A 21,924-nucleotide genomic window follows, 5' to 3' on the forward strand; every position below is an offset into this window, starting at 1 on the left:
GCTGGTTTTGGCATAAAACAAAGTAAGGTCAAGGGGCCAGTGCAGGAGATCCAGTTTTTAGGATTAAAATGGCAAGGTGGATGCCGTCAGATGTCAATGGATGTGATCAACAAAATAGCAGCTATGTCTCCACCAACTAGTTAAAAACAAACACAAGCTTTCTTAGGCATCGTGGGTTTTTGGAGAATGCATATCCCAGATTACAGTCTAACTGTAAGCCCTCTGTATCAAGTAACCCAGAAGAAGAATGATTTTAAATGGGGTCCTGAGCAACGACAAGCTTTTGAACAAATCAAACAGGAAATAGTCCATGCAGTAGCCCTGGAGCCAGTCCAGGCAGGACAAGATGTTAACAATGTGCTCTACACCTCAGCCGGGGTGAATGGCCCTACCTGGAGCCTCTGGCAGAAAGCATGAGGGGAGACCCGAGGTCGACCCCTGGGGTTTTGGAGTCAGGGATACAGAGGATCCAAAGCCCACTACACTCCAAGAGAAAAAGAGATATTGGCAGCATATGAAGGGGTTCGAGCGGCTTTTGGAAGTGGTTGGTGTGGAAGCACAGCTACTCTTATCACCTCGACTGCCGGTGCTGGGCTAGATCTTCAAAGAAAGGGTCCCCACCACACATCATGCAACTGATGCTACATGGAGTAAGAGGATTGCACTGATCACACAGCGAGCTCGAATGTGAAACCCCTGTCACCCAGGAATTCTGGAAGTGATCATGGACTGGGCAGAAGGCAAGGAAAGGAAGAAGTTCTTTACAGTGACCGTGGTGAGACAGTGGCCCAGGATGCCCAGAGCAGTGGTGGAGGCCCCATCCCTGGAGGCATTCAAGGCCAGGCTTGAGGATGCTCTGAGCAACCTCATCTAGTTGAAGATGTCCCCACTCCCTGCAGGGGGGTTGGACAACACGACCTTCAAAGAACCCTTCCAACGCAACACATTCTATGATTCTACGATTTGATCCAGCCCCAGATTGGTAGCGAAGATTAGAAAGCAGAGTGTCACAAAATGCACGACCCAGGACAGTCAAAGCAATCCTATGTTAAGAGTCACTGAACAACTTTCTCCTATAACTCCCTCCCCAGACCACCCCTTAGCAGCATCCCTCTGCCTGTGAATCTTGGGAGAGTGCTGCAGAGAAAAGGACGACACAAAGGCGTGGACTGGGATGCAGCGGAAGTTTATTGGGTTAGAAGAAGGAGATGAGGTCAATCCGAGTGGAGGCCCAAGTATAGAAAGCACAAGGGGCTGTGTCCGAGGCCCCACAAGGTGTCGATCTGCCTGTCCCAGAGAGGGGGCAGGGCCAGCAGGTCCTGCCTAGGCTGGCTCTGTGGGGCTCACAGCCCAGGGCAGCACAAGAGAACAAGGAGACGGGAGGCAAAGGAAAGAGTGGAAGAGGGGAAAGGCAGGCATGGGCTGGGCTTTCTGAGAGCCCAGGCTGGCCCCGTCCTAATGCAAGGGGTGTTGGGGTTGCTCAGCCCTTCTGAAAGGAAGAGCACAATGCTCCGTCTCCAGTCTGATACCCCAGCCTGGTACCAGTCTGGGTCCCTGGGGACCTTCCCAGGGCCATCGCCAGCAGCTTTAGCAGGGGGGGCACCTTGTGCCGCAGGGGCGGCTGCCCAAGCCAGAGAGGCCGGAGAGGCCAAAGCCCCCGGAGGAGATGGGCACTCCCGCAGAGCTGAGGACGCTGCCAACGGCAGCGGAGGTGGAGTTTCCAACGGCGGTGTTCTGTGGGAAGGAGCTGAGGATGGGTCCGGGCAGGGTCACCACCACGGGGGAGGGCTGGATGACGACGGTGGAGTCCTGGCACTGCCTGACACAGGGCTCATTGCAGCTGTTGGCCAGCGGGGTCGGGCCACAGGGCTGGCAGGGCTGGCATGGCAGGCACGGGCTGTAGCAGGACATGTCTTGGGGCTGGAGGTGCACCTGGGAGAGAGGGCAGACGCAAACTATGACAGAAGGGTGGCTGAAGAGCAGCCTGTCACCCCACAAAAACGAAACCCTATACCTAGGCCTTCCAACAGCAACCATGCCCAAGGAGGTCCACACCTAGCCCATAGCTCAGGAGACACCTCAGCAAAGGCCCTGGACTCTCTCCATGGCACACCTGCTCCCTTCCCTCTCACATGGCAAGCAGCCTCAAGACCCAGCATACGACAGAGAGGCAGATATGGGCAGAGAAATTCCAAAATAGGAGGAGGAGGACGAGGAAGAAAAGAAAGGGCTCCAAACTCACCTTAATCCCAACTAGATAGAGGTGAGAGTGGTGGATGAGAGAGTGGGGAGAAGGGCCTGCTTTTATACTGCTCCTGCACCGCCCCAGGTGCTCAGTCACTGCATGTAGGCTGTAATTTTCCAACAGACTCACCTCCAAAGGAAAATATGCTACCTAATGGCACAGTTCTGTTTTGGCTTCTGTCAACACTGCCATTTCATTTCCTCATTTCTGACATGACCATTAGGCTACGGAGGCTCTTGTGAAGTATCGGGACAAGAGGCCCAAGGATTTCCAGGGCGGGATCATGTCAGCACAGGCAGAAGATGTGCCCCCAAGTGCTGGCAGTGTCTGCGCAGATAGGAGACGTGAGCCTGGGGAAATCGGGTGAGGTTGTTTTCAACCCTTTATGCAGGAAGGTGCACATGTCCTCCCACCAATGCAGTCCTCCCCTGGGTGCCCAAAGGCTCCTGCGACTGGGGACATGTCACATCCTTCTCCCTCTCTGCCTGCCTTTCTTCTCGCTCCAGCAGTCACTGGTCGTTGCCTCTGTAGGCAGGTGGGCTGCGCCTCTGATTTCTGATGCCTTTGCCTAATGAAAGCTCCACCTTCCTGGAGACATTGATTTCTTTGGTAAAGCCACCTGCTCTTCTGGCAGTTCCTGGGGGTCCCCAAACAATGCTTTCACCAGGCTTGTGGAAGAGAAAAGCAGCACTCCTAAAAGCCCTGATTACTCAACAATCTCTGTAGAGTCACCTCTCACGATCAGAGGGGTGTTTTGGGCTTGGGACGGCACCCGCTCTCCTCACACCACCATGCACTTTGGCTGTACGCTTTGGACTTTGACCTGTGTGCCACACAAAGGCCTGGCCACTTTTCCAATACATGCTGACCGTCCTGCAAGCCCCTCGAGCTGTGGGAGTGCTGTCAGGAAGGTCAGGCTGAGGCCGATGGCAGTTGGGGCTGCCTGGAGCTGTGTGCCTGGGCACAGCCCAGTGCTTGGTGACGGTTTACCTGGGGCAGGAACAGAGCTGCCCTGGCTGGAGGGAAAAACAGGCCTGTGTGTGACACAAGCCTGGAGGCAGCACGCACTCCTGGCTTGTCGTCACACCAAAAGGCTGACACACGGCCAATTCACAATTAGAGTGTGACTCGCCATGGGTAGGGAGAGTCTGTCCCAGGAAGCTTGCCTGCTGAAGGCTTTCCCTTGCCCTCCTGGGACGTGTCCCAGCTGCCTTCATGCCTGCAGGGCAGGGAAGTGCATCACCTTTTTGATGTAGTCTGAGAGCTGTTTTTGAACACAGGGCCACTCTGATCCCCTCCCCTCCCTGGGCATCCTCAGGCACGTGGCACTTCAGGGTCCTGTCAGGCCTTGCTTGCTGTGGAGTTGGGGGAAATTTCCTGGCCTCTGCCATGGTGCTGGGTTGTGCTCCAAGCTGACGAGTCCCTTGGGGCATGGGAAAGGAGGCATGGTGAAGCCCCAGTGCCGGGAGAAGATGTATCGCCTGGGACCCAGGGATGGTGAGCCCTGGCTGGTGGGGAGCTGCTTTCTGCAAGCCTTTCTTTTCCTCTGCAGAGCATTCAGGACAGGTCCTCACCACGGCCCGGTCTCTTTGTCCAGGTAGGTGAGGCCTGTGCACCCATTCCCTTTCACCCTCCAAGTCTCCCTCCATCGCTGACCCTGCCCCAGGGGGCAGATGTACCCAGAGGAGGTTCTTCCCTGCCAGATGCACGTCCATTTGTGCTTGCCATGAGACTCCTGTGGCCCTGTCCTCCAGATGGTCTAGGTCTCCCTAAAATGCATTCCTGTTATGGAGCACATCAACTGGCTTGTATGGGTCAACCTTTCTCAGGCGTTCATTGATTTGATGCCCACCCATTACCGGGAGGCTACCCCTCCTTTCTTCAACTCTTTCAGAGTGCACTGTGGCCTGAGAGACCTTGTAGGTGAATATTGAGAGAGAGAAGACATTGACTTCCCCAGCCCGCTGTCTGTCAGCTTTCAGGAAATCTTCTGTCCTAGACAGCAGTTGGCACACATTTCCTCCGCTGGTCTTCGGCTACTCTTGTAGAGGTCGATGTTGCTCCTGATGCTTGTTTCCTGTTTCTCTGGATGCCCCTTGCATCAGTCAAGGCAGGGTGAGGTTTGGCTTACCTAACAGCATCCCAGCATGCCTAGGAATTATTACCCAATTCCTCCTTTGCAGCTCATTGCTTCTTCCGACTCCAGGATGCTGCCTTTTGATGTTGGTGACCTGCCTTGAATACTCTACTTAGCCAAAGATTGTCTGCTGAGCCGTCTGTTTGTTGTCCTGAGTATTGGTCTGCATCCTTCTTGTTCTTGGACCATGAGGTGCCTAAGGTGCTGCCAGCTTTTCTGAGCTCCTTTCTGGTTCACAGCTGCCTCCATGGCATCTTCCATACCAGCTTCCTCACTAGGCCAAATCAGCATGCCTGAAGTCCAGGGGCTCTACACTGCTACTCGCTTTCCTTCCTGCCATCAAGTCTTGAACTCCAGTGTTTTGCCGATGCAACAACCAAGGCTGCCTTGGTTCCAATGTTCCCTTTTGCCCGTGACAGAATTGCAGGATGCTTGAGGTTGGAAGGGACCTCTGGAGATCGTCTAGTCCAACCGTTCAGGGTCAAGTCCTGTCAAGCTCTGAATACCTACAAGGATGGAGAAGTCACAACTTGTCCAGGCAACACCAGCCGTTGCTTGAGCACCTTCACACTATGTAATTTCCCATATTTCAATAAGCACCTATATGGACCTCCTTTCTCTTCACTGGATAGGACTCAGCACAGTCTGGCTCTGTGTTCTTGACTACCTCCTATCAGCTCTTTTACCCATTGCCCTTGGGCCTTCTCTGCTACAGGGTGAACAGCCCTACCTCTTGCAGCCTATCCTGCCTCAGGGGCTCCAGTCAGTTCATGGGCTCTGTGTCCCTATGCTGGGCTTGGGCCGGTGCCTCTCTTCTAGTGTAGAGTCATGAACTGGACACAGTTCTTGGTAATTGTCATCTCAGCAGTGCTGAGCAGAGAAGAGGGATCACCTTCCATGATCTGATAGAAACTACCTTCCTAATGCAGCCCAGGATGGTGTTGGGTGCCCTTTTCGCATGGGTGCAGGGCTTCCTCATGCTGTCCACTGTGCCCACATCCTCTGCTGCAAAGCTGTTTGGAAATTCTTCCTCCCCCACTGTAGAACTTCGCATAAAGGGGTTAAACACTACTGGCTCCAGACTGGACCCCTAACACACACCAGGAGCCAGTGGCCACCACATGGACCTTGTGACACTCATCACAACCCTTGGAGTCCAGCAGCCATCCCAGATTTCAGTCCCCTGCACTGCCCTCTTCCCTAGCCTGTATTTTCTCTGCTGGTTTGTAATGATTGTCAGAGCAGACAGCATCAAAAGCCTTGTTTAGATGCGATTAACATTTGCTGCACTTCCTGCAATCACCGGAGGCAGGCACTTCATCAAAGGAGGCTGTGAGGTTGGTCAGGCCTGCTTTCCCCTCTGTAAATGCATGCTGACCCCTCACAATCACCTTTTTGTTCTTTCCTGTGGGAAAATGTCTTCCAGGATGATTTGCTCCATCACCTTTGCAGGGATTGAGGTGAGGCTGACCTGCCTGTCGTACCCTGGCTCTCCCTTCACACCCTTCCTGAAGACAGGAGGCCTATTGGCCCTTCTTCCACTCCTCAGATGCATTCCCTGACTGCTGTGACATTCAAAGGGAGTTCAGAGTGGCCGTGTAGTGACATCAACCAGTTCCCTCAGGTGCATGGCATGAGGTTGCTTGCACTCATGTCAATCCAACCTGTTTAAATGTTCCCACACCCGATCCTCTTCCACTGCAGCTATGTCTTTCCTGCTCCAGACTTTCTGAGGAATGTCAGGAGCCTGATCTTTCATCAGCAAATCCTGCCAGTAAAGACCAAGGCCAAGGCCCTTTGGAGTACCTTTGCTTTGCATGCTATCCCTGTCCCCACTGAATCTACCCCATTCAGTGCCGGGGCTGCCTTTGGCCAAGTCTCACTCTGACCTACCTGGAAGAAGACCTTGTTTCCCTCCACGTACTTTGTCTGATTCAATGCCAGGTGGACCCCACCAGCCCTTAGGAGGCATCTTGAGCCTGAATTGACATGACCGGGACCTGGAGATCATCAGGCCTCTCATCTCAGAACATGAAAGGAGCCTGCATGGCAGACCAGGCATGCCAGAAATGAGGAAATGTAATGGAAGCGTTGAGGGAAACCAAAAACCAACCTGTGCCATTAGGTAGCATATTTTGCTTTGGAGATGAGTCGGTTTTAAAATTACTGCGTGCGTACAGTGACAGTGGGCCTTAGGCAGTGCAGGAGCAATATAAAAGCGGGCCCTTCTCAGTCTGTCATCCACTCATCTTGCGTATTTCTCCTTGGGATAGAGGTGAGTCTGATGCCCTTTCTACTCTTTCTCCTCCTCGTCTTCATCCTCCTCCGGGATTTCTCAGCACGTACCTGCTCCTTTGTCCTAGACTGCTTATGGGGCTGCTTGTCATGGGAGAGGGAAGGGATGGAGTTGTGTCATGGAGAGAGGCTGGCTTTTGGGACCTCACACTCAGGAGGTGTCTTCTGACCTGTGTGGTATATGGAGACTTCTCTGGGCTTGGTCACTGGTGGCAGGGCACTTGTGGGCCATAGGGAAGAAGAAGCGGTGTGCCTCCCTACACAGCCTCAAGTTCTCGTCTGTAGCTCATGTCTTGCCTCCCTTGTGGTGGCGTCACAGTCTGCTCTTTACCCACCCCTCAGACTCTTCTTCTGCCTTCAGTCTATTCCAGCTGCACCTCCAGATCCAAGACATGTCCTGCTACAGCCCGTGCCTGCCATGCCAGCCCTGCCAGCCCTGCGGTCCGACCCCGCTGGCCAACAGCTGCAATGAGCCCTGTGTCAGGCAGTGCCAGGACTCCACCGTCGTCATCCAGCCCTCCCCCGTGGTGGTGACCCTGCCCGGACCCATCCTCAGCTCCTTCCCACAGAGCACCGCTGTGGGATCCTCCACCTCCGCTGCCGTTGGCAGCATCCTCAGCTCTGCGGGAGTGCCCATCTCCTCCGGGGGCTTTGGCCTCTCTGGCCTCTCTGGCTTGGGCAGCCGCTCCTGCGGCACAAGGTGCCTCCCCTGCTAAAGCTGCTGCCGATGGCCCTGGGAAGGTCCCTAGGGACCCAGACTGGTACCGGGCTGGGGTATCAGACTGGAGACGGAGCATTGTGCTCTTCCTTTCAGAAGGGCTGAGCAACCCCAACACCCCTTGCATTAGGACGGGGCCAGCCTGGGCTCTCGGAAAGCACGGCCCATGCCTGCCTTTCCCCTCTTCCACTCTCTCCTTTGCCTCCCATCTCCTTGTTCTCTTGTGCTGCCCTGGGCTGTGGGCCCCACAGAGCCAGCCTAGGCAGGACCTGCTGGCCCTGCTCCCTCTCTGGGACAGGCAGGTGGACACCTGGTGGGATCTCCACCACGGCCATGGGGCACAAACTCTTAAATGCCCCTGGTTCTCCCCGCACTGGGGCCTCCAATTAGGTTGGCCTCATATTCTTCTATTGACTCATTAAAGTTCTGCTGCATCCAAGCCCACGCCTTTGTGTCATCCTTTCCCAGCAGGTGCTCTCCCAAGATGCCCAGGGAGACATACGTGCCTTAGGGGTCGTTTTGGGAGGGTGTTGTTGGGGATAGTTGTGCAGTGATTGTCAACGCAGGCTTGCATTGCGTTTCCTTAGTCATGTATCAGGTGATCCTGTAGTTTCTAAATTTGTCTGCCTTCTTGTGTCAGGATAGAATCACTCTATCTAGATCAGTGACTGCCATCCACTTTGTTGTGCACACCTTTTCTTTTTCCTCAGAAAGCTCAACATTGTGATGCAAGTTGTCAGGAGGGAATCTGGTACTGAGAAGACACAGGCACTAGCTTCCCAGGAGATGCCAGGAGAACCTATCCTAACCACAGCATTCTCAGAGGGAGGGACACAGTGCAGAGGGCTGCCTTTGCATAGAACCATAGTATAGAACCAGAGAATGGTTTGGATTGGAAGAGACCTTTAAAAATCATGTAGTTCAACCCTCCTGCCATGGGCAGGGACATCTGTCACTGAATCATGTTATTCAAAGTTCTGTTGATCCTGACCTTGAACACTTCAATGATGCGGCATCCCATCATTCTCTGGGCAACATTTTCCAGTGTTTTGCTGCCTACGTCATAATAAATTTGTGTCCAATCTACATCTACCCTATTTCAATTTAAAACTGCCGCTTGTTGCCCTATCTCTACAGGACTTGATAAAAAGTCTCTCTACTTCCTTGTAAGTCCCCTTTATATATTGAAAGGCAGCAACAAGGTCTCCCCAGAGCCTTCTCTTCTCTAAGCTGAACAACGCCAGCCCCCTTCTCCTCTGAAGCTTTTCTTCATAGGAGAGCAGTTACAGCCCTCTGACCCTTTTTGTAGCCCTTCCCTGGATGTGCTCTAACAGGTCTATGAGTTTTTTGTATTGGGGAGTCCAGAGTGGCTGTAATACTCCTGATGGGGTCTAACGAGAGAAGACTGGAAACAGAGAATCACCTCCCTCAACCTGCTGGCCATACTTCTTTCGATGCATCCCAGGGTACTATTGGCTTTATGGGCTGCAACAGCTGCACCTTGCCTTTCCTGACCTCATTCCTACATAACCGGGCAGCATCCCTGTACTCTTCCCAGGACACCTGATGCTGCTTAAACTCTCTGTGCAGTTCCTTCTTGCCTTTTAGTTTGACCAACAGGTCCCAGCTCAGCCATACCGGTCTCCTCCCTTTCCTACTTGATTTCTTACACCCGGGGATCGAGAGCTCTTGTGCTCTATGGAAAGTGTCCTTGAAGATCTGCCAGCTCTTTTCTGCCCCCTTGTCCCTGAGGACCGTTTCCCAGGGGGTCCTATTGACTGACTCCTTGAAGAGCCGGAGGTTTGCTTTCCTAAAATTCAGGGTCCTCACTACGCTCCTCATCTGACACGTACCCCTCAGGACTGTGAACTCCACCAGTGCATGGTCATTGCAGCCCAGGCTGCCTCCAGTCTCAACATCCCCGATGAGCTCGCTCGCATTGGTGACTATGAGGTCCAGTATCGCATCCTCTCGGGTAGGGCTGTCTATTTCCTGTCTTAGGAAGTTATTGTCAAGGCACTCCAGGAACCTGCTGGATCATCTACAGCTTGCCGTGTTACTTTTCCAGCACATGTCAGGGTGGTTGAAGTCCCCTAGCAGGATGAGAGCCTTGGAGCGCGATGCCTCCTGTAGCTGGAGGAAGTAGGCTACATCAGTAGGTTCCCCTTGATCAGGCGGCCTGTAGTACACACCAACCACAAGGTTCCCCTTCTTGCCTCAGTCTCTAATTCCTACCATAAGCTTGTGACTTCCTCTTGGCTATTCTTTAGGGACATCTCTTCACACTCTACCCATTCCTTAACATAGAGGGCAACACCTCCGCCCCTCCTTCCTCACCTGTCCCTTCTGAACAGTTTGTAGCCATCCATAGCCACAATCCAGTCATAGCATTCATGCCACCAGGTTTCAGTAATGGCCACTCTGTCGTAGATTTCCAGCAGCACGGTAGCTTCCAACTCCTCCTGTTTGCTGCCGATGATGTGTGCATTTGTGTAGAGGCACTTCAGCCAGGCTGCTGGCTGTGACGCCTTCTTAGGGGAGCACTCCTTGGGATGTTTCATGCATGTTTCCCTGTTGACTCCAACTATATCAGGAGCCCATGGGTCATCTCCATAAGACTTCGGGTGTGATATAGCATCCCCAGCATGCCTCAGCATGCCTTGAGGCAACAAGTTGAAGGCCCTTCCTAGCACCCCGTCCCTTCAACCCTGATGTGATATCCCACCGCTTGTCACAGACCCCTGCACAACATCTCTCTTCCAGGGCATATTGTGAGATCATGTACACAGGAAAGGACAACACAAAGGCATGGTCTGGAATGCAGCAGAATTTTATTGAGTCATAAGAGGGAAATGAGGTCACTCTGTGTGGAGTTCCCAGTGCAGGGAGCAGCAGGGGCACAAAAGAGACTGTGCCCCATGGCTACGGTGAAGACCTCACCAGGTGTCCAGCCCGTCCCAGAGAGGGAGGACGGCCAGCGGGTCCTGCCTAGGCTGGCTCTGTGGGACTCACAGCCCAGGGCAGCACAAGAGAACAAGGAGACGGGATGGAAAGCAGAGAGTGGAAGAGGGGAAAGGCAGGCATGGGCCGTGCTTTCCGAGAGCCCAGGCTGGCTCCGTGCTAATGCAAGGGGGGCTGTGTTGACTCAGCCCCTCTGAAACCTTCGTCCCCAGTCCGGTACCTTGTTCTGGGTCCCAGGGGGCCTTTCCGGGGCCATCGCCAGCAGCTTTAGCATGGGAGGCACCTTGTGCCACAGGGGCGGCTGCCCAAGCTAGAGAGGCCGGAGAGGCCAAAGCCCCCGGAGGAGATGGGCACTCCCGCAGAGCTGAGGATGCTGCCAACGGCAGCGGAGGTGGAGGATCCCACGGCGGTGTTCTGTGGGAAGGAGCTGAGGATGGGTCCGGGCAGGGTCACCACCACGGGGGAGGGCTGGATGACGACGGTGGAGTCCTGGCACTGCCTGACACAGGGCTCATTGCAGCTGTTGGCCAGTGGGGTCGGGCCGCAGGGCTGGCATGGCAGGCACGGGCTGTAGCAGGACATGTCTTTTGGCTGGAGGTGCACCTGGGAGAGAGGGCAGGAGAAAGCATGAGGGGTGGGTGAGCACCCTGTCATCTCAGCACAAGGGAGGCAAGACATGAGTTGGAGATGAGAGCTGGAGGTCTTTAGAGAGGCTCACGTTCTTCTACTTTGTCCGAGTCAAAAGAGCCCTGCCAAGAGTGACCGAGCACAGGGAGGTCCCTGGCTACCCCATAGCTCACAATATATCTCATCCAAGCCCGAGCCTCTCTCTGTGCCACGTCATCTACCCCCTTCCCACTCCCATGAGAAGCTACTCCAACACCCAGCATATGATAAGAGAGCAGGTATGCGAGACAGATACACTGGAAAAATATAAGGAGGAGGGGAACGGGCTGTGGACTCACCTTATTCCGAAGGAGACGGAGGTAAAAGGAGTGGATGAGAGAGTGAAGGGCCTGCTTTTATACAGCTCCTGCATTGCCCCAGGCCCACAGTCACTGCACACGGGCAGTAATTTTCCAACAGACTCAGCTCCAAAGCACTGTGGGCTACCAAATGGCAGAGGTTGTGTTTTGGTTCCATCAACTCTGTCATTGAATTTCTTTATTTCTGACATTCTGTGTCTGCCTTGCAGGCTCCTTTCATTACCGGGATGAGTCATAGAAGGATACCCTGAGCAGGACTGTGTCAGCTTTGGTAGTTTGGTCTTTCCTGGGAAGGAACACATCCATACAGGCAGAAGACTGTGCTGGAGGGGTCCCGTGCAGGCAGGGGAAGTTGGCTTGGGGCAGTGAAGTGCGACTGTTAGCAACTCCTTTTTCAGGAAGAGGCCCAGCTCTGCCCCATGCAACACATGTCAGCAGAGCACTCAAAGGCTCCTCTTCCTTAAGGACATGCCATGTGCTTCTCCCTCTCTCACAGCTTGCTCCAGCAGTCTCCAGCTGTAGTGTCTCTGTGCAGCCAGGTTGTGCCAAGACAGCTGTCTTCCTCTTGCTGCCTTTTGCTCTGGGGACAACATTTTCCAGGCTGTCTGAGTATGCTGAGTTTGGGTGAGGAAAGCCAAAGCCCACCTGGCATTGAATCAGGTAAAGCATGGGGAGGTAAACATGAAAATCACCTTTGAGGCACATCAGCAGCAAAAGCGAGGCTTGGTCGAAGGCAGCCACGCTGCTGAATGGGGAAGATTCCTGGAGGACAGGGGTTAAATGCAAGTTGGAGACAGTCAAAAGGTTCTTGGCCTTGGCCTTGGTCTGGGAGGATTTGATATTGAGAGGTCAGGTTCCTCAGCAAGCCTGGAGAACAACACTCTTATCCTCAGTAGGGCAGGATCAGGTGTGGCAACATTTAAACAGATTGGGCCGACATGAGTGTATGTGACCTGCCGCTATGCACCCAAGGGAGTTGGTTGGTGTTGCTACAAGGCCGCTCTCGCTCTCAGCTCTTTTTGAACATCCCAGCAGTCAGGGAATGCATCTGAGGAGTGGAGGAAAGGCTTCGTGCCTTAAGGAAGGGCATTAAGGACGAGCCAGGGTACGACGGGCCAGTCAGCCTCATCTCAATCCCTGCAAAGGTGATGGAGCAAATCATCCTGGAAGCCCTTTACCAAGAGGAAAGGAGGACGTGATTGATTGTGAGAGGTCAGCATGGATTTACGGAGGGGAAAGCAGGCTTGACCAACCTCACGGCCTCCTTCGATGACGTGCCTGCCTCCAATGGGTGAGGGCAGTGCAGCAAATGTTGTTGATCTCATCTTAACAAGGCTTTTGATGTTGTCTGCTCTGACAATCATTACAAACCAGCAGAGAAAATACAGGCTAGGGAAGAGGGCAGTGCAGGGGATTGAAATCTGGGGTGGCTGCTGGACTCCAAGGGTTGTGATGAGTGTCACAAGGTCCATGTGGTGGCCACTGACTCCTAGTGTGTGTTAGGGGTCCAGCCTGGGACCAGTCATGTTTAACCCCTTTATGCGAAGTTCTACAGTGGGGGAGGAAGAATTTAATCGAATAATAGAATCATAGAATAGGTTGGGTTGGAAGGCTGCTCACGAGACAGACAGCATGTTTTGGAAAAGTGTCTCCTGCTCGTCAGGGTCCAAACTGTGTGGCCAAAGTGCATGTTGGTTTCAGGAGAGTGGGAGGAACAAGGCACTGTCCCAAGCCCCAACACACGCCTCTGGCAGTGAGGAGGGACCTGACTCCACAGGGCATGTTGAGGAATCACCACGTTTGTGAGGGCAAAGTTGTCCTTTGGCAAGCCTGCTGAGGGCATCGGTTGGGGACTCTATGACACTGCCATGAGAGAGGATGGCTTTACCAAACTGACAGAGGCAGGAGTGGACTGCACTGGTGGGAGGTTATGTGCAACTTCCTGCCAAGGGGGTGGAAAACAAGCTCTCCAGATTTCCCCAGACCCATGGCCCCTGCCTGCACAGACCCCTCCAGAACTTGGAGCCCATCTTTTGCCCATACTTATGTGTTCCTGCCTTGGATATCCTTGGGCCTTTCATCTCAACACTTAAAAGGAACCTCTGAGGCCTGACGGTCATGTCAGAAATGAGGAAATGAAATGCAGCGTTGAGGGAAACCAAAACAGAACGTGTGCCATTAGGTAGCATATTTTGCTTTGGGGGTGAGTCTGATGGAAAATTACTGCCCGCATGCAGTGAGTGAGCACCTGGGGCAGTGCAGGAGCAGTATAAAAGGGGGCCCTTCTCCTTACTCTCTCATTCACAGCTCTCCACCTCCATCTCCTTTGGAACAAGGTGAGTCTGAAACCTTATCTCCTCCTTTTCCTCTTCCTGTATCCCCTCAGGTTTTCTCAGCTCGTATCTGGCCCTTTTATCCTATGCTGGGTCATGGGGCTGCTTCTCATGGAAGAGTGAAGGGGGCAGACAGTGTTGCATGGATAGAGGCCGTGTCTTGGCTGAACTTAGAGATGAGCTAGGCGGGGACCTCCCTGGGCTTGGTTGCTCTTGCTGGGGAACTTTTGGACTGAAAGGAAAGAGAAGCACATGGCTCTCCCTATAACATCTCCATATCTCATCTCCAGCTTGGCTTGGCTTGGCTTGGCTCCCTCGTGGTGGAATGACAGGCTGCTCCTTATACACCCCTAATGCTCTACTTCTCTCTGCCCTCTCTCCCAGGTGCACCTCCAGCCCCAAGACATGTCCTGCTACAGCCCGTGCCTGCCATGCCAGCCCTGCCAGCCCTGTGGCCCCACCCCGCTGGCCAACAGCTGCAATGAGCCCTGTGTCAGGCAGTGCCAGGACTCCACCGTCGTCATCCAGCCCTCCCCCGTGGTGGTGACCCTGCCCGGACCCATCCTCAGCTCCTTCCCGCAGAACACCGCCGTGGGATCCTCCACCTCCGCTGCCGTTGGCAGCATCCTCAGCTCTGCGGGAGTGCCCATCTCCTCCGGGGGCTTTGGCCTCTCCGGCCTCTCTGGCTTGGGCAGCCGCTCCTGCGGCACAAGGTGCCTCCCCTGCTAAAGCTGCTGGCAATGGTCATGGAGAAGGCCCCCTAGGACCCACAAGATGGTACCAGACTGGGGACAGCGCATTGTGCTGTTGCTTTTGGAGGGGCTGAGGAACGCTAACATTCCTTCAAAAGGACGGAGCCAGTCTGGGCTCTCAGAAAGCACGGCCCATGCCTGCCTTTCCCCTCTTCCACTCTCTCCTTTCCTTCCTGTGTCCTTGTTCTCTTGTGCTGCCCTGGGCTGTGAGCCCCACAGAGCCAGCCTAGGCAGGACCTGCTGGCCCTGCTCCCACTCTGGGACAGGCGGTTCGACACCTGGTGGTATCTCCGCCACAGCCATGGGGCACCGACTCCTGTCTGCCCCGGTTGCTCCCTGAACTGAAGACTCCACTCAGATTGGCCTTGTTTCCCTGTTTTGACTCATTAAAGTTCATCTGCATCCCAGCCCATGCCTCTGTGTCATCCTTTTCCCTGCAAATGCTCTCACAAGATGCCCAGGGAGAGAGCTGGCACTCAACCATGTTCTGGTATGGAATTGTTGGGCATGAATATTCAGTGACTGGTAACAGGATTGTATAGGGTCTTCCTGGGATGAAGTTACGTTTTCATCTCTCCTCCCCAAGCCAGTGCTACAGTCCTCTCATTATTCTGGCCACCCTGATCTGAATTTGCTCCATTTGTTCAAGGTCCTTCTTGCATTACAGACAAAACTTGACATCAATCTCTTGGCTATGCTCCTGATCATATAGTCCAGATGCTGATGACAGTCCTTGGTGTCTGGAACAGTGCTGAGTGTCACACCTGTTTTGATGGCGTTACCATAAAAGCACCTTTTTTGGCCCTGCTTTTAAGCTGCTGCTTGTCCGTGGCTGAAGGATACGTGGGGATACATGGCTGGGTTCTACCAAGCTGGCTGCTGATCAGGGCCCTACTCACAGTTTGATTGTTGACTGTGATGTTATATGGCATGTCACCACTCTTTTGTCAATTCTTCTCTGCCCCTCGGGGGTCGTTTCATGCCTGAGCCTCCTCCCCCAGCACAGCAGCAGCAAGGACAAGAGGAATTGCTACCAATGCCCCCTTTCTCTTCTTCTTCCCAGCTGACTATTTCTAGGAGCCTGAGGGGCCAATGCCCTCCCAGGGCTTCCAGGGCTCCTCAACTGACATCAGCAGTGGCCGTGGTCCTCTTCCACAGCAAGTGCACTGAGGCCAAGAGAGAGCGTGTGAGCACAGGCTCAACAAAGCTGTGCCTGACAAACAGGGGCTCTGGTGGAGTCACGGATGCCTTCCTTCCCTGCAACTGACAGTGCCCCAAGGGGGCCCACTGCACTGTGTCCCACACTCCCCTCCTTTTGGGAATGGTAAAGGTTTCCCATGTGCCCCCCACACACCCAGACCAACGCTCTCCTCACCACTGCTGCCACAGTGCTTGCAGAAGGAATGTCCACACAGAGGCAGTTAAAAATCTTTCTTGTGGTGGGTTACATTGTCTTGCTGCCAGATTGGTGGGGATACAGTTGTTATCTTCTTGATCACATCCATACGCATGTAACGATGTCCACCCTGCCATTTTACTGCCAAGAACCACATCTCCTGTGCACCTCCTTTGACCTTGCTTCTTTTGGTGGCCAATCCGCCTTTTAGAAGAATCAGAATTATTCTTTGGCCCTTCTCTAACACTTCTTCTGCTTTCTTGCCCCACATGATGGGGCAACTAAACTGCAACTAAACTGACAGCCTTCTTGCACGGCCCCTTCTTAGCAGCTGCCTACCCCCTCTAATTAACAGTGTTAATTAGTAGTATTAAACACCTCACATAAGGGTGAACAAGGCCTCAGGAGCATGCGCAACAGAACAACCCACATCAGTCCTGTATGGGAAGAGGGAGGTGTATTCCTTCGTCCCCTCCACAAGACACCTCCCCCAGCACAGTAAGGGCCTCAATGCCAGGGCAAAGCCCATAGCCTTTGGTTCTGTGAACATGTTCCAAGTTCAAACAGATAAAGAGATAAGCAGTGCAGCAAGAAGCAACACGTTGCCCAAGGGTGATATTAAAAGAGAGTTCAGGGCCTTGGGAGAGCTAGTAAAAGAATCTGGGGTGCAGGCTATTTTTTCTTCTCTCCTTCCAGTTGCAGTCAGCAGCATTGGAAGAAACAGACACACTCAGACTGTTAATACATGGCTCTGTGTTTTTGGCTTTTAGATAGTGGGATGCTGGCGTCGGATGGGGTTCATCTTTCTCAAAGATGGAAGAGGGTCTTTTCTCATGAGCTAGTGGGGCTCATTGAATGAGCTTTAAACTAGACTTGATGGGGGAGGGGGGCATTATCAGGCTTGTACGTGACAAGCCAAGGGATGACACACCAAGGTTAGAGGGATGGGGTGCTAGCGAGGGCCCTCAAACTGTTGCTCCGAGATGTGCCGGACACGTTCGAAGTCTGATGGAGATGAGCCAGGGACTCCTGAGGAAATAAGAGCCAACAGGGAAACATGGATAAAACACCTCAATGGAAGGCCACCTTGAGAGCAGCAGGAAGGAACTGCAGCCACTCCAGGCAGTAAGTCAGCTTCAACGGTGACCCAGCTTAAGTGCCTCTAGGCAAATGCACGTAGCATCAGGAACAAACAAGAGCCTCCAGGGCTATGATCTCATTGGCATTACAGAGACGTGGTAGGATGGCTCCTGTGACTGGAGTGTTGGAATGGAAGGATGTGGGCCCTCTCCAGAAGAAACAGGAGGCCTAGTCACCGGGGATATGGAGAAGGCTGAGGTACCCTATGACTTTTTTGCCTCAGTCTTCACCATCAAGGGCTCTAACCACACCGCCCAAGTCATAGAGGGCCATGGCAGGGACTGCGAGAATGAAGAAACACCCACTGTAGCTGAAGATCAAGTACAAGACCATCTGAGGAACCTGAAGGTGCACAAGCCCATGGGACCTGATGAAATCCATTCCCGGGTCTTGAGGGAAGTGGCAGATGAGGTTGCTAAGTCACTTTCCATTATACTTGAAAAGTCATGGCATCCAGTGAAGTTCCCACTGACTGGAAAAGGGGAAACGTAACCCCCATTTCCAAAAAGGGAACAAAGGAAGACCCAGGAAACTACAGGCCGATCACTCTCACCTCTGTGCCCGGCAAGGTCATGGAGCAGATCCTCCTGGAGTCTCTGCTAAGGCAGATGGAAAATAAGGATGTGACTGGTGAGAGTCAATGTGGCTTCACCAAGGGCAAGTCTTGCCTGACAAATTTGGTGACTTCAATGGTGACAAATGACTTCAAACTAGAAGAGAGTAGATTTAGATTAGATATCAGGAAGACGTTTTTCACTCTAAGGGTGGTGAGCCCTGGCCCAGGTTGCCCAGAGAAGCTGTGGCTGCCCCATCCCTGGAGGGGTTCAAGGCCAGGTTGGACGGGGCTTGGAGCAACCTGGTCTAGTGGGAGGTGTCCCTGCCCATGGGAGGGGATTGAAACTCGGTGATGTTTAAGGTCCATTCAAACAAAAACCATTCTAAGATTCTACCATTCTACAAAGAAAACTCTGTGACCCACTCAGAAACCCGTCTATTAGGAACTGCTACAGCTACAGCAAGCTCAATTCAAACATGCCGTTGTCTCGAGCTCAGGTTAAGCACCAAAAAGACTGGGATGAGTTGACCTTGTCTGGCTGCCAGGTGCCCACCAACGTGCTCTGTCACTACCCTTCCTCAGCCAGAAAGGAGGGACAAAATAAGATTTAAAACTTGTGGGACAAGGTAAAGGCAGTTTAATGAAGAAAAGCAAGGAAAGTGTGTGGAACGAAAGCAAAACAAAACAATTTATTCTCTACTTTGCCAGCAGCAGGTGATGTCCAGCCACTCCTGGGAAGCAGGATCACAGTAAACTTACCGGTTGCTTCAGAAGACAAACACCTTAATAATGAATGCCTCTCCCTCCCCCGCCAACCTCCTTTCTCTTAGCATTTGTCGCTGACCATGAAGTCATATGTAATGGACTATCACATTGGTCAATTTAGGTCTGCTGCCCTGCCTATGTCCCCTCCCAACCTCTTGCACACCCTTAGCCTACTGGCCTTTCGGAGAAGGTTTTGGAGAGACAGGGATGCTGCTGGGCAAGCGCTGCCTGCAACCCCCAAAATATTTATGGGATTATCAACAACGTTCTAGCTGCAACTACAAAGAACCAGTCGGAGGGCTAATATGGTGAAACTTAACTTCATCCCAGGAAGACCCTATACAATCCTGTTACCAGTCACTGAATATTCATGCCCAACAATTCCATACCAGAACATGGTTGAGCGCCAGCTCTCTCCCTGGGCATCTTGTGAGAGCATTTGCAGGGAAAAGGATGACACAGAGGCATGGGCTGGGATGCAGATGAACTTTAATGAGTCAAAACAGGGAAACAAGGCCAATCTGAGTGGAGTCTTCAGTTCAGGGAGCAACCGGGGCAGACCAGAGTCGGTGCCCCATGGCTGTGGCGGAGATCCCACCAGGTGTGGATCTGCCTGTCCCGGAGAGGGAGCAGGGCCAGCAGGTCCTGCCTAGGCTGGCTCTGTGGGGCTCACAGCCCAGGGCAGCACAAGAGAACAAGGAGACGGGAGGCAAAGGAGAGAGTGGAAGAGGGGAAAGGCAGGCATGGGCCGTGCTTTCCGAGAGCCCAGGCTGGCCCCGTCCTTTTGAAGGAATGTTAGCGTTCCTCAGCCCCTCCAAAAGCAACAGCACAATGCGCTGTCCCCAGTCTGGTACCATCTTGTGGGTCCTAGGGGGCCTTCTCCATGACCATTGCCAGCAGCTTTAGCAGGGGAGGCACCTTGTGCCGCAGGAGCGGCTGCCCAAGCCAGAGAGGCCGGAGAGGCCAAAGCCCCCGGAGGAGATGGGCACTCCCGCAGAGCTGAGGATGCTGCCAACGGCAGCGGAGGTGGAGGATCCCACGGCGGTGTTCTGCGGGAAGGAGCTGAGGATGGGTCCGGGCAGGGTCACCACCACGGGGGAGGGCTGGATGACGACGGTGGAGTCCTGGCACTGCCTGACACAGGGCTCATTGCAGCTGTTGGCCAGCGGGGTGGGGCCACAGGGCTGGCAGGGCTGGCATGGCAGGCACGGGCTGTAGCAGGACATGTCTTGGGGCTGGAGGTGCACCTGGAGAGAGAGCAGGGGGAATCAGAGCCTGAGGGCTAGGGGGAGAGAAGCCTGTCACTCCATCACAAACGACAAAAGCCAAGCCAAACTGGGGATGAGAGCTGTAGGCTGTGTGGCGAGCACCGCGGATTTCTCTTTCCCTTTAGCCCACTTTCCCCACCAAGAACGACCAAGTCCAGTAAGAACTGTGTAGCCCTTATCTCAATTCACCCAAGCCCCAGCCTCTCTCCATGCCCCCTTCACTCTCCCATGAGAAGCAGTTCCAAGAACCTTCATGGGACAAATGGGCAAATATGGGCTAAGAAAGGAAGAAGAGGAAAAGGAGATAGGGCTTCAGACTCACCTTGGTCCAAAGGAGATGGAGGTGGAGAGCTGTGAATGAGAGAGTAAGGAGAAGGGCCCCCTTTTATACTGCTCCCGCACTGCCCCAGGTGCTCACTCACTGCATGCGGGCAGTAATTTTCCATCAGACTCACCCCCAAAGCAAAATATGCTACCTAATGGCACACGTTCTGTTTTGGTTTCCCTCAACGCTGCATTTCATTTCCTCATTTCTGACATGACCGTCAGGCCTCAGAGGTTCCTTTTAAGTGTTGAGATGAAAGGCCCAAGGATATCCAAGGCAGGAACACATAAGTATGGGCAAAAGATGGGCTCCAAGTTCTGGAGGGGTCTGTGCAGGCAGGGGCCATGGGTCTGGGGAAATCTGGAGAGCTTGTTTTCCACCCCCTTGGCAGGAAGTTGCACATAACCTCCCACCAGTGCAGTCCACTCCTGCCTCTGTCAGTTTGGTAAAGCCATCCTCTCTCATGGTAGTCTCATGGAGTCCCCAACCGATGCCCTCAGCAGGCTTGCCAAAGGACAACTTTGCCCTCACAAACGTGGTGATTCCTCAACATGCCCTGTGGAGTCAGGTCCCTCCTCACTGCCAGAGGCGTGTGTTGGGGCTTGGGACAGTGCCTTGTTCCTCCCACTCTCCTGAAACCAACATGCACTTTGGCCACACAGTTTGGACCCTGACGAGCAGGAGACACTTTTCCAAAACATGCTGTCTGTCTCGTGAGCAGCCTTCCAACCCAACCTATTCTATGATTCTATTATTCGATTAAATTCTTCCTCCCCCACTGTAGGACTTTGCATAAAGGGGTTAAACATGACTGGTCCCAGGCTGGACCCCTAACACACACTAGGAGTCAGTGGCCACCACATGGACCTTGTGACACTCATCACAACCCTTGGAGTCCAGCAGCCATCCCAGATTTCAATCCCCTGCACTGCCCTCTTCCCTAGCCTGTATTTTCTCTGCTGGTTTGTAATGATTGTCAGAGCAGACAGCATCAAAAGCCTTGTTAAGATGAGATCAACAACAGTTTGGTAAAGCCACCCTCTCTCATGGCAGTCTCATGGAGTCCCCAACCGATGCCCTCAGCAGGCTTGCCGAAGGACAACTTTGCCCTCACAAACGTGGTGATTCCTCAACGTGCCCTGTGGAGTCAGGTCCCTCCTCACTACCAGAGGCGTGTGTTGGGGCTTGGGACAGTGCCTTGTTCCTCCCACTCTCCTCAAACCAACACATACTTTGGCCACATGCTTTGGACCTTGACCAGCAGGAGACACTTTTCCAAAACATGCTGACCCTCCTGCGAATCCCCTGAGCTGTGGGATTGCCAGCAACGAGGCAATGAGGGCAATGGCCGTTGGGGCTGCCTGGAGTAGTGTACTTGGCTACAGCCCTGTGCTCAGTTTTCCCTGGATGTGCATGGAACTGCCCTGGCTGCCGGGCAATTCAGCCCTGCGTGGGACATGGGCCTGCAGACAGCACACACTCCTGGCTTGGCCTCGCATCAAAAGGCTGACACACGGCCAAGCCATGGGTAGGGAGCATCTGTTCCAGGAAGCTTGCCTACTGAAGGCATTCCCTTGCCCTGCTGGGATGCGTCCCAGCTCCCTCCTTGCCTGCAGGGCAGGGAAGTGTACTGTCTCCTTGACATAGTCTGAGAGCCGGTTTTGGCCCTTCTGATCCAATCCCTTCCCTGAGCATCCTGAGGCACATGGCACTGCAGGGTCCTGACAGCCCTCATATATTGGGAAAATGAAGTTTCCTTGCTCTTCGGTGGTGCTTGGTTGTTCTCCAGGCTGAGGAGACTTTTGGTGTATGAGAAAGGAGGTGTGCTGAAGCCCTAATGCCCAGGAGAAGACATGCTGGATGGGACACAGCGATGAGTCCCAAGCAGTAGGGAGGTGTTTTCTGAAATCTTTTCTTCCCCTCTGCTGAGCTTTCAAGAGAGCTCTTCACTGCAGCCCGGTCTGCTTGCCTGGGAAGATGAGGCCTTTTGCCCATTCTTTCAGCTCTCAAATTCTCTGCTTGTTTGCCTGTGTATTGGCCTGGACCT

The 21,924-nt window shown here is 53.5% G+C and overlaps 5 protein-coding genes across 5 annotated transcripts; 2 read left to right on the forward strand and 3 right to left on the reverse strand.

Moving 5' to 3' along the window:
• Nucleotides 1-1,587: 1,587 nt before the first annotated feature.
• Nucleotides 1,588-3,894, reverse strand: LOC128919499 (feather keratin 1-like). The gene is made up of 3 exons (XM_054224795.1): nt 3,820-3,894; nt 2,243-2,395; nt 1,588-1,932 (listed from the first exon to the last, which is right to left on the reverse strand). Exons 1-3 carry the CDS (start codon nt 3,892-3,894, stop codon nt 1,588-1,590), a joined length of 573 nt encoding a protein of 190 aa, XP_054080770.1.
• Nucleotides 3,895-5,809: 1,915 nt separating this feature from the next.
• Nucleotides 5,810-7,393, forward strand: LOC128919500 (feather keratin 1-like). Its single transcript, XM_054224796.1, has 2 exons — nt 5,810-5,842; nt 7,112-7,393. The coding sequence occupies exons 1-2, from the start codon at nt 5,810-5,812 to the stop codon at nt 7,391-7,393; spliced, it is 315 nt and encodes a 104-aa protein (XP_054080771.1).
• Nucleotides 7,394-10,623: 3,230 nt separating this feature from the next.
• LOC128919334 (feather keratin 1-like) lies at nt 10,624-10,938 on the reverse strand. The gene has a single exon (XM_054224603.1). It carries the CDS (start codon nt 10,936-10,938, stop codon nt 10,624-10,626), a length of 315 nt encoding a protein of 104 aa, XP_054080578.1.
• Nucleotides 10,939-11,219: 281 nt separating this feature from the next.
• Nucleotides 11,220-14,404, forward strand: LOC128919501 (feather keratin 1-like). Its single transcript, XM_054224797.1, has 2 exons — nt 11,220-11,342; nt 14,123-14,404. Exons 1-2 carry the CDS (start codon nt 11,220-11,222, stop codon nt 14,402-14,404), a joined length of 405 nt encoding a protein of 134 aa, XP_054080772.1.
• Nucleotides 14,405-19,186: 4,782 nt separating this feature from the next.
• On the reverse strand, nt 19,187-19,510 carry LOC128919398 (feather keratin 1-like). Its single transcript, XM_054224711.1, has one exon. It carries the CDS (start codon nt 19,508-19,510, stop codon nt 19,187-19,189), a length of 324 nt encoding a protein of 107 aa, XP_054080686.1.
• Between the last annotated feature and the right edge of the window lie 2,414 nt (nt 19,511-21,924).

This window comes from Rissa tridactyla, chromosome 19 (assembly GCF_028500815.1).
Source record: "Rissa tridactyla isolate bRisTri1 chromosome 19, bRisTri1.patW.cur.20221130, whole genome shotgun sequence".
Classification (NCBI taxonomy): domain Eukaryota; kingdom Metazoa; phylum Chordata; class Aves; order Charadriiformes; family Laridae; genus Rissa; species Rissa tridactyla.